Source organism: Muntiacus reevesi, chromosome 6 (genome assembly GCF_963930625.1).
Source record: "Muntiacus reevesi chromosome 6, mMunRee1.1, whole genome shotgun sequence".
NCBI lineage: Eukaryota > Metazoa > Chordata > Mammalia > Artiodactyla > Cervidae > Muntiacus > Muntiacus reevesi.
The window spans coordinates 97,469,842-97,482,059 of NC_089254.1; the positions used below are offsets into that span (position 1 = coordinate 97,469,842).

General features: G+C 41.1%; 1 protein-coding gene and 1 pseudogene across 4 annotated transcripts in view; one reads left to right on the forward strand and one right to left on the reverse strand.

Moving 5' to 3' along the window:
• Positions 1 to 741, reverse strand: LOC136170725 (coenzyme Q-binding protein COQ10 homolog B, mitochondrial pseudogene; annotated as a pseudogene).
• Positions 742 to 8,188: 7,447 nt separating this feature from the next.
• Positions 8,189 to 12,218, forward strand: part of LUC7L2 (LUC7 like 2, pre-mRNA splicing factor) — a 54,573-nt gene continuing 50,543 nt past the window's right edge. Inside the window, exon 1 of one of the 4 annotated variants that reach the window (XM_065939170.1) lies at positions 8,189 to 8,560. In XM_065939170.1, the coding sequence (XP_065795242.1) occupies positions 8,500 to 8,560 (61 nt within the window). In that variant the 5' untranslated portion in view covers positions 8,189 to 8,499. Of the gene's footprint in view, positions 8,561 to 11,450; positions 11,524 to 11,592; positions 11,717 to 12,218 lie in introns of those variants that run through there. The other 3 variants (XM_065939174.1, XM_065939173.1, XM_065939176.1) reach the window with 3 other exon arrangements.

Here is a 12,218-nt window from a genome sequence, read left to right on the forward strand (position 1 = left end):
TTACGTGTGATGAACTTCACGAAGCATCAATTCCCAAGGTATGTTTGTTTCTGGACCATAGAGCTTACACGCTCTTCTTTCAAAGGCAGTCACGATCTGCTTTACAACTTCATCGAAAAACAATGTGGCAAGCTGAGAGTGTAGAAGTGAGTGAAATTCAAAAGAAATTGAAAAATCCAAAGTACAAGTTCTTGGGTAGCCAGGAAGACCTGGGCTAAAATGCCTGTCTCCAAATGATTGAAGAGCTTCCCATCAGTACAGGATGCCTTCACCTGTACTGATATGTGGTGAAATGTGGTTTCACCAAGGTTACTACTGAGGTATAGTGCTCCAATACAGGTGGAAACCCAATTTCTAATTGTGTTTTGCAGTATCCAGATCTCCTTGATATTATATCTGATTTTTTACAAGGAATAAAATGCTTATAATCCTCCATTCCAGATACTACATCATACATTTCCTGCATAGAATAGCCTATAATTCTCCTTTTTGAATATTCTTTTCTTTTATTAATGGTGCAGCAATTTTGAAGAAGGTTCTTGCATGTATCTTCTTAGGCAAAACTGAGGTATGTAGTGGAAGAGTTCTGTTCATCAGTATACCACAGGAAGCTAAATAACTGACGTTCCTCGCAGGCATCCGCGCTGGAGCCGGGGCTCTGGTGGCTGCTGCCAACTTCGGATGGCATCCCAAGACCACCTTTTTAAGGGCTCTTTGACCTGTCCGAGCTGCCATGATCATCTTATTGAAGCCGGTCGCCAGTAAGCCCGATAAATCTCTTAGCTTCATCTCTCCCCTCTTTACATCTGACAGTCTAGCCATGTAGAAATTCATTCAGTTCTGGAAGCCATGACTTTCAACATTCTGTTGTTCCATATGCATGGAAAGCTTTCTCCCAACTATCTCCCACTTCTCAGGCTAATTCCTATTCACTCTTTAGCTCTCAAGTTAAATTTTGCTTTCTTTTTTTCTTCTTCCTTCAACAAGTTTTTTATTTTTTTGCACATGCTGTGTGCCAACCAGGGCTTGAACCCTGGGCAATAGCATTGAAAGCGATGAGTACTAACTACTGGACCGCTAAGGAATTCCCTCAACAAGCATTTTAAAATGCCTATTATGGGGCTGACTGTGGCTTCGATATTTTCTTTTCACTCTTTAAAACTTCTGTCTTTAATAGACCAACCAAGTAGCTCACTCAGTTCAGGTTTGGTTCTTGCTATTTCAGTCAGTTCAGTTGCTCAGTAGTGTCCAACTCTTTGGGAGCCCGTGGACTGCAGCACACCAGGCCTTCCTGTCCATCACCAATTCCCAGAGTTTACTCAAACTCATGTCCAATGAATTGGTGATGCCATCCAACCATCTCATCCTCTGCCACCCCCTTCTCCTCCCACCTTCACTCTTTCTCAGCATTAGGGTCTTTTAAAATGAGTCATTCTTCACATCAGGTGGCCAAAGTATTGGAGTTTCAGCTTCAACATCAGTCCTTCCAATGAGTATTCAGGACTGATTTCCTTTAGGATGGACCGGGTGAATCTCCTTGCAGTGCAAGGGACTCTCAAGAGTCTTCTCCAACACCACAGTTCAAAAGCATCAATTCCTTGGCGCTCAGTTTTATAGTCCAACTCTCACATCCATACACGACTATTGGAAAAACTATAGCTTTGACTAGACAGACTTTGTTGGTAAAGTGATGTCTCTAATGTCTTGCTATTTCTCCTCTCCATAAACTTCAAATGTTTATAAATTTTGACTAGACTGTTTCTGTCTGGTTTTAAGTCATTAGTACTTTGCTTGTCCTTTGTATGGATAAATGTTCAAGACACAAATACAAACATAATGATAAGAACAAAAGGTTCTCACATACTAGGATTGTGTGGGGTGGAAAAAAAGCAGCGTAGTTTTGAACTAAAGGCAGGCTAATCCAAGGGACTTTGTGTTCGTAAGGTAAATTTTTAATCACTCAACTAAAACGATATAATTTACACCGATTTTTTTTTGGTGGGGGGTCATGCTGCATGCAGGATCTTAGCCCAACCAGCAGTCTGACCAGTGCTCCCCTGTGGTGGAAGTACAGACTCTTAACCACTGTATCACAAGGGAATTACCCCAGAATTTGATTTTTTTAACCTGTATTTAAATTAACAGGAACAGTTTATAAAATTTGTTATTAGATAGGTACTCAAGATGAAAGAATCACTGCAATATTAAATTTTACTATATAGCCTTTATTTACTAGATTAGTTTATAAATTACAATAAAATGAAGAGTTGTCCACTCTGGATGGCTAGCAAAATGTATGCTATTTAGGTTGGTGCAAAAGTAATTGTGGTTTTGGACCATGAATTTTAAATCATTATAACTAGACTCAAACACATCTTTAAAAAAAAAGCAAAAAAAACCACACATCTTTATTAACCAAAATAGGAACCATTACAATCAACATATTTTTGCCAACAAGAAATAAGTTTGTTTATTCCTGTGGCATAAAAATCCATGCTTCGGGATCCTATGAACTCCTGGAAAGCATTTTCTGCCTCCTGCTGGTTGTGGAAGCATTTTCCCTGCAAAAATTTGTTAAGATGCTTGAAGAAGTGGTAGTTGGTTGGCAAGAGGTCAGGTGAATATGGCGGATGAGGCAAAACTTCGTATCCCAATTCATTCAGCTTCTCAAGCATTGGTTGTGCGATGTGCAGTTGGGCATTCTTGTGGAGAAGAACTGGGACCTTTTTGTTGACCAATGCCAGCTGCAGGCATTGCAGTTTCTGGTGCATCTTATCAATTTGCTGAGCATACTTCTCAGGTGTAATGGTGTCCCAGAGATTAAAAAAGCTGCAGTGGATCAGACTGGCAGCAGACTACCAAACAGTGACCATGACCTTTTTTTGGTGCAAGATTGGCTTTGGGAAGTGCTTTGGAGCTTCTTCTCAGTCCAACCACTGAGCTGGTTGTCATATAAAATCCACTTTTTGTCGCATGTCACAATCTGACCGAGAAATGGTCCGTTGCTGTTGCGCAGTATAAGAGAAGATGACACTTCAAAATGACGTTTTTTTAAATTTTCGGTCAGTTCATGAGGCACCCGCTTATCGAGCTTTTTCACCTTTCCAATTTGCTTCAAATGCCAAATGACCATAGAATGGTCGACGCTGAGTTCTTCAGCAACTTCTTTGATGATTGCTCTCAGTTGATCGTTATCAACTTCTGATGGCCAACCACTGCACTTCTCATCTTCAAGGCTCTCATCTCCTTTGCAAAACTTCTTAAACCACCACTGCACTGTATGTTCATCAGCAGTTCCTGGGCCAAATTTGTTGTTTCAGAGTTGTCGCTGCTGCTTTATGACCCATTTTGAACTCGAATAAGAAAATTGCTTGAATTTACTTTTTGTCTAACATCATTTCCTAGTCTAAAATAAATACAAAATAAACAGCAAGTAATAAGTCATTAGCAAACAGCAAAGCAAGAAATGTGTATTAAAATGAAGTATAATATAACCACATTTAAGAAAGTATTCCAATATCAAACAGCAAATTTTAACAATGAAAAAATGCAATTATTTTTGCACCAATCTTGTACCTATTCTAATTTTTAATTACCTAGCTGATGGCATGTATAGATTAAGAGTATATACTACTCTTGTAAGTTCCTGTTTCCTTATGACAACTTATTCCTAAAGGAATGGATATCATTGCTAGAATGTACACAAAGACATATTCACAGGTTTTGTTTTTGGATAAGAGTAATACAGAGTTACTAAATTTTAAAAATTAAAAAAGTTTACAAAGAGAACAAATTTCTAATTCTGTTAATGACAGTCTAGGTAATTTACATTAACACTTTGGTTGAATACAGCTAAAAACCATGGATGAAATATTTTAATTCTTAAAATCATTAAAGAGCTACTAAGATAAGTAGGAAAGCAGTAGGCCAACTCTTAGAAGACAAGAAACAAGAAAAGTGCAGCACACAAAGGCATATTTTTGGCCTCAAGGCATTTGCCACTTTAGTAGCAATAGCTTCAGTTTTCAAATTAACCTGCACTTTTGGTGGGATCATAGAGGGGTTAGGGAGGCAAAAGACAAAGTCTCTGGCCCACCAAGGTAAGCACTCTAAGAAACCCACACTCACTTTAAACTAGCACTCTGGAGTTCACTCTCAAGGGTGAACTGGAAATAAAAAAGTCCTTGTCAGCCTTTCAGACCAGATTTTTGCCATTTTGGTGTCAAGAGAAATTAAAGCATTGAATTTGTATTATGATGATCCTTGACATGTATTTCAAATTACTATCAGAAAAAAAAATAAAAATCCTCTTTGGAGAAAGACAGCATTATATCCTACACATATGTTTTCAAGTACATGTTCAGCAGACAAAGATAATCAGATACATAAGAAAACAAGACCCCAAAAGGGAAATCCAGGAGAAATAACAGACACAGAACCATAGAAAACTTCAGATATTATAATCAGCAAACTCAGATTACAAAACAATTATGATCACTGGGTCAAATAATAGCCAACCTTGGGAATTTAATCAAGGAAGCAGAAACCATAAAAAATGACTTAGATTTGAAAAACAACCAAATAAAAATTCTATAACTGAAAAAATAAATAAATCATTTGATAGGTTTAACAGCTGAAGGGAGGTTAGTGAACAATAAAACTCGTCAGGAAAAAAAGCATCAAGAAGGTAGCTTGGCACAACAAGGTGGAAAACACAAAGAGAATAAAGAGATATAGAGGAAACAATGAAACTTGATTTGGAGGTTCAGAAGTTGATGAATGACCGTATTCAAGAATAGCTAAAAATTTTTCTGAAATTGATTAAAAAAAAGATGTTAGTCCACAGTTTCTAAAAGCTCAATGAATCACAAGCAAAATAAAAATAAATCCAAACCCAGATACAGTAAGCTGCAGAAAAATACATGCAAAAAGAACACAATTTGAAAGCAGACAGCCCAGCTTTCTTCAAAGGAATGACAGACAGAACTGCCTTCCCAGGAGCAAGAAAGGCAGCAGAATGATAGCGTCTATGTGCCAAAAGAAAATAACTTTCAACCTAGAATATTCATCTAGAATTGAGAAAGGCAAGATAAAGGTCTTTTCAGATCAACAAAAATGGCAGAGTTCTCTACTAGCAAGCCAATACGAAAGCAAACCCTGAGACAGGTCAGGCAAGTGTCCTGAAAGAGCTAGACAGTAAATATTTCAGTCTTCCAGGCCATAGGGTACGGTATCTGCCAACCACTTAACTCTGCTGTTGTAGTCTAAAGAAACTGTAGACAGTAACAAACGAACAGCCTGGCAGTATTCCAATGAACCTAGTCACAAAAATTGGCAATGGCCTGGATTTGATGAGTGAATTGTATATTGCTGACTCCTGTCCTAAAGTTTAAACATCAGACAAAAGGGAAATGATCCCAGGTGGAAAGGCAGAGATTCCAGAAAGAAAGAAAAAGTGGTAAATAAACAAACATTGATATGAAATTTTGTTTTAAAAAGCCATAATGAACTGGGAATTCCCAGGTGGCCCAGTGGTTAAGACTCTACCCTTTCACTGCTGCGGGCCCAGGTTCAGTCCCTAATCGGGGAGCTAAGATCCTGCAAACTCTGGGGTGCAGCCTAAAAAAGAAAAGAGAAAAAACAAACAAAAAATCTAAACCATATGACTAACACGTGCAGTTATCTTGGGAAGAGGTTTAAATGGAGTTAGTTTTCTGGGTTCTCTGTATTATCTCTCTGGGTGAAGTGTAAACGCATTGATTAGACTTTGATACATTAAAAAACACCCCTATATAACTTCTAGAATAACTGCTAAAAGAATAAAAAGACTAAAATTTCCAAACTACGAGAAGGGGAAAAAATGAAATGATTAAAAGGGAGACAAGAAACGAGAGAAAATTAAACCTAAAACAGGTGAGATAGACAAGAGCTTTAAACTCAAGGACGTATGTAATTACATGAATATAAGTGAGTAAATGCTTCAATTAAAAGGCAGTGAATATCAGATTATTAAAAGACAAAAACTATGTTTTCTGAAAATAGGAGATTTATCTAAAATGTGAGCAATCAGAAAGGTAGAAAGTAAGTGAGAGATAAGAACTAAACTCTCTTCACTAACACAAACCATTTCAATATTTCAGCATATTTTCCTCTTAAGGATGGCGTCCATGGGGTCGTAGAGTTGGACACGACTGAACGACTGAACTCAAGGATACTGTACATGTAATAGTGTTAGTTGTTCAGTCGTGTCCCACTCTGCGACCTCATGTGCCACCAGGGACAGCCATATTTAATAGTGCATTTCTCTCACACGTATTGATTTGTAAATTTTTCTTTTACTGTAAATAGTTTCCAAAGGATGATATTCCACGTATTTGGAGTTGTTTGAATTTTCAACTCTCTGAATAACTGGTAGGAAACTATCTTTTCAGTTACTAAACACTGCGATGATTCTGAGATAGACCCAATTTGCTTTTTTTTTTTTCATTTATTTTTATTAGTTGGAGGCTAATTACTTTACAATATTGTAGTGGTTTTTGTCATACATTGACATGAATCAGCCATGGATTTACAAGTATTCCCCATCCCCATCCCCCCTGCCACCTCCCTCTCCACCCCATTCCTCTGGGTCTTCCCAGTGCACCAGGCCCGAGCACTTGTCTCATGCATCTGTTTCACCCTAGATAATATACATGTCTCAATGCTGTTCTCTAGAAACATCCCACCCTCACCTTCTCCCACAGAATCCAAAATTCTGTTCTGTACATCTGTGTCTCTTTTTCTGTTTTGCATATAGGGTTATCGTTACCATCTTTCTAAATTCCATATATATGCGTTAGTATACTGTATTGGTCTTTAACTTTCTGGCTTATTTCACCAATATGCTTTTAAAGGGATCTTTGGGGACTTCCCTGGCGGTGGGGCCAGTGGTTAATTCTCAGAGCCTTCCCTCCCAAGCTGCACCGGAGGGCCGAATAAAAAGGGTGTGGTGGGGGGTACCTTGAGGCTACAATTGCTATTTCATGTACATTTTTAATTGATCTTGCTAATAAAGCTCAAAGGCAATGTATATAACATTTTAATGCAACAAAAATTTTCACCATTATTTCCTTTTCAAAGTACCTGTGTCTCCTCTTAAGGAATTATTATTTTACAATAAAAGTTAAAACAAGGCTCCGGGATAGGTATTTTCTGTGAGCTCATTTAGTCCTCACATACGTGTAACTTCATCGGAGGTTGAGATTTAATTAAAAAAAGCACTGAAGGTTCCACAGTTAGGAATCTGTCCACCTACGTCTGGAACGCAGGGTGACGGTTAAGCTAACCCAACCCACCGGCTTTCTTTTCCATTGTCAAAGCTGCTGATACACCAAAAAGGCCTCATCCTTCAAATTTAGCTGTCAAGTAGGGAAAAAAATTCTCTACAAGATGACCTCCTTTCCTTTCTTAGAATCTTAATTTTTATAGCTTCTAATATAGGCTAACAGCTTCCTGCTATATAAGTAACGATGATAAATCCGAATGGGTTGGATGGCCTGCTCCTAGTGTATTAACTTCAGGCGTTATTTCCTGAACCTAACTTAGTCCAGTTGGGCGGCTTAAAGCCTCTCTGCATAGATTAAGGAAAACGACCCAGCTGTCAGATCTCCAGGGCTTCTTTCGTAGAGAGTCGGGTCACAATGAGAAAAGGGTTGAGTCTACATGATGACAGGCCCCTGGGTCTGTGAAAACGAGTTAATTGGTCAGGTCAATGAGTATTGTCAGGAATACGCCCATAATAGCTACTAACGCTGCTAACCTCCGTCGAAATGCCAGATGCGGTTTCTACTTACTTTCGACTCTGGCTAACCCTCTGGCCCACTGGCTAACTTGGGTCTGGCTCGCCAGCACACCGTGCGGCGAAGCCCTAGCGGACCCGCAGCCGGGAGAGCGAGGTTTCGCGCCCGGGGCGGATCCGGTTTGAGGCACCCGAGTCTCGCGAGATCTGGAGGCAGGGGCGGGAGAGGCCGGCGTGCACGCGCCCGAGAGACGTTAGGGTGGAACCCCCGCCCCGTGCGGGGCGGGCGGAGCGAATACAGTTAGACGCCAGTTGGTGGAGCCCCCGCGGGAAACGACCAAGCGCGAGGAGCGTGCGCGCTCACGTCGCGGCGACGGTGGCGGCGAGCGGCGTCAGAACTTGGAGGGGGGGGCTGACGTCTTCTGGCGGGTGGCGGTGTTGGAGACGAGAGCTTGCTTAGCCGGTATTGCTTCCGTCCCAGGAACCGACGGAAAGAGAGGGAACGAGGGTCGCTTTCGGGGGCTGCTGACTTCCACGTACGCGTCGTCGTGAGGAGCCGCAGCCCGGACTCTCCTGCAACCCCTCCGGCTTCCTTTCCGCACGTCTCGAGGCAGCGGCGGCAGAGACAAGCGTCTCAGCTCCCCCCACCCCTTCCCCTTGTCCCCCCCGCCCGAAAGGGCCCTTTCTGCGCCCCTCCCCCGCCCGCCCGCTACGCCGCCGCCATGTCGGCGCAGGCCCAGATGCGCGCGATGCTGGACCAGTTGATGGGCACCTCCCGGGACGGTAAGTCTCTGCCAGTGCCCTGGGGGTGGGGGAAGGGATGGGGAAGGTGAGGGGAAGGGGCTCCGCGGGCGCACCTGGGCTTGTGTGTGTGGCTGAGTAAGGGGCTCCCAGATTGGTAACACGAGGTCCCGGCTCCCGTCCCATCCAATGAAGGCTGGGCAGGCGGGCCCGGGGGGCGGCGACCGAGCGGATTGGCGGGAACTGCTGCCAATGGGGTCAGGCGGGGCCTGGAGCCTGAAAGGAGAGTTTGAGCTCCGAGTGTTGACTTGGCTGGGACGGGAGAGCCCACGTCTCTCATGCGTAGTCGGGCGGCCTGTCTTGTCGCTGGTTAGGCACCTACGGACCGCTAAGGCCTCCGCCCCCTGAACTAATTCCTTAACCCAGAGCTGTGGGATCAGCCCTCGCCGCCGCCCTGCGGAGTATCCAGAGAGAAATGGTCCCCACCCTCCACCCCTTTACCTGGGTCCGGAGAAAATCTTTCCTAGAATCCAGTCCCAGAGATGAAACCACCATTCATATGGGAAAATCTGACCCAAACCATGGTTTCCTGAAGCGGGTGTGTTTGGCCCATTTTGTGAAAAGAATGTTACGGCCTGTTTTTTCCGAGAGACCTCCATTTTGTTAGACAATTTAATAGAAGCTTTGTTCAGTAAATATTGACGAACTTTGCATGTGCCCCGAATAGAACCATTTTGAAAATGTGGTGCCCAGTGAAGTAGAATTGAGGGAAACAACGATGCTTTTAGGCGCTTAGGTTAGTGTTTGTACAAAGAACCACTAATGACTGGATATCTTTTTGTCATAGAGAATTTCTAGGTAAGACGAAATGCTGTTGCTTTTTTGATGATGGTAATTAGTAATACACTCTTTGAAATTCGAGTGAAGCCCATGCTAATATGGAGGAAGGGTCTAGTCCACTACTTTGTTAGAAACAAAGCCAATACTTGCTCATTTTTGTATGTTGCTTGTTCAGGCAAATAGTTTCTTAGCCATTAAACCAATGCTTTTTTCTTGACAAGTTACTTAAGTTGTTTGATGTAAGAGAAAAGGCACACTCTTAACTTTTGAGCAGTTGCTGTTAGAATTTCCTTGAGTGCTTTGCAGCAAAATGTGAGTAGATTTAAAACATTTTTATTGAATTCAAATGTTTTTAGCAGTACATAATTTGCATGGTTTATCAGTGTTCATAATTCAGTTTTAATAAAAACCCATATTTGGAACTTTTCTTCTTAGAACGTATAGAAAAGTAGGTGTAGATCGCAAACCTACTTGTGGTTGTGTATAGAGAAGAGGAAGATTGGGAAGGAAATGAATTTTATTTATGTAGTAAACCCTTGAAAGTTAGCATTAATTAAAAATGCCACTGGAGAAACTTCTATCAGTTAACATTTTTCACTTTTAGGTTAGAGTGGTTTTTATAACTGTAGCGTTTACTTAACATTGCTCCTTTTCCATTTTGAAGATGGTATTGAGAAGGGGCTTAATTCAGGATTTTAACTAACAGAATAACTAATCTTTGTAGCAAAATTATAGAACTCATTTTACTTAAGACATAGTTTACACGATCCTATTAATCCTAGTTGGATGTCATTTTTGGTACCTTCCTCATGGATTTAGTTTCCTAATTTTACTGGGAGGGCAGTTGGATCAAAGCAACTATTATCACCTGATAAATTTCCAAACTAGATTGCAATCTACTATTGTAAAACTGAATTAAAATATATGTGTGTGTGTGTACTCACACACATATATACATACATACATATTTTTCCTATGTGTGTAATCCGCAGAAACTTGCGTTTCTTAAAATCCACTCTGCTTTGTATACAGATAAATTTATATTTTTATGTGTTTGTTACTGGATTTTTTTTTGCCTCCAGACTAAGAGGATTTACCAATGAACTCATGTTTACAAGTCCACGATATTATTTTAGCTGAAATGACTGGATTTTCACTGCTGTGTTGGGCTAGAAGTAAGAAACATACTACTTTCAAGGAGAATGTTTTTTAGATACCCAGATTAGTTCTTTTATGTACATAGGAATCAGAGCATACTTTTCTTTCTTACCACATAGTTAATGAGTTTATATACTCATCTTATCCAGGACCTTCAAGTAATTAGGATTTTTTTTTTTTAAGTGTTCAGTCAACTTCAAGTTATCCAGGGATAGGGAATATGGATGCCTTCCTAAATAACACCATGTAATTTGAATTTATATAATGGGAAGCTTTGTGTTGGACACAGGAACAGCTTAAGGGAGTGGTTACTAAGAAGTGGAAGTGGGGTCGAAGGGGTGGGAGAGAGATGGAGAAGGTAGGTAGGAGAGTATTTAAAGCAGCTGTGTCCAATTTTTTTTTTTAACCCCAGAGACTGACTCTAAAGCAGCCACTGCCTTTTTGTCAGGGTGGCAGTAACCCCCCTCTGCCCTTAGAGTGCTGTCTGTGAGGGAGTCTGAAGTGGCGCAGGGAGCCAGGGCACCTGTACCTCCTTTGCCCCTCTAAGGAGGATTTATTTCCTCTTTCCCGCCCCCAAATCAGAATTTTTAATTAGTTCCTTTTTAAACTCCTTGGAGATTTGGCTGTTAAATGTAACTTGGAATTACTTAAATCAGTTAATCACGTAGATGACCAAAACTTGACTGAAATTCTCAGAAGAGGGACTTTTAGTAGGGAAAAGGCGAGGTAATTTTGGATCACTGGGCACTTCCAGAAAGGACAGTCCTGGGTGAGTGGTGGAAGTGGGAGGCTTTGAATAACCAGAGGGCAGCATGATCGCGCTGGGAGGCTGGGCAGGGGGATGACCAGGAGGTGGGTGAGGAATGCATAAGGGAAGTGGGAGGGCCAAAGACAAACTTTGCCTTCTTTGCAATTTTGCCTAGGGCCCTGGTGGTGGCAACCGCCTGTGTGCCACTGAAAATCGTGCCGATGCCTGGCATACTGCATAAATGGAAGCAGGGTACCGCGTGAGTTGAAACATTGGTCACACTATATAAAGTTTGTATATGTGAATCAGTGTAACTCATACCCATGTAACTGGGGGTCTGACTGTATTTGGATTTTTCTGATAAGGCATCATGGGCTAAGGAAAAGAGCACTGGGCTAAGACTCAGGAGACCTGGTTTCTAGCCCCAGCTGTACCTCTAATTGTAACCTTGGGTAAGTCACTTAACCTTTTTTGCCTCAAGTTAAATCTATACTTTGTTAAATGAGAAGCCAAGTAATTTCTTATGTTATCTTCAAAAATGTTGACAAATAAGTATATTTTAAATTTTTTAAAAGGAAGAAACCATAGGTAGATATTAAGTATCTTAAAATACATTAAATTTTATAAATACTTTGTTTTAGTTGTTAGCAGTAACAGAAAAGAGAGGGATAATTTGTTTTCCCCAAAATATTCCATTTAAAAAGGAGAAGCAACACAGGAAAAGTCAAATAGCTGTTCAGTTGAATTGTCTGCGTGATGATTGGAGGAACCTAGTGTCCTCACACAGACTAGTCATTTTTGTTCTGTTGGTTTAGTTGAAAGGGTGTCCCTTAGCTAAAGCCCTTTTGCCAGCAAGTACGGTTTACTTATGAGAGGTCTCTAGTCCTGACCCCAGAAAGGTCTTGCAAGATTTGAGGGATAGGAGTTAAACAAAATTGAGGGTGTATATTTAGA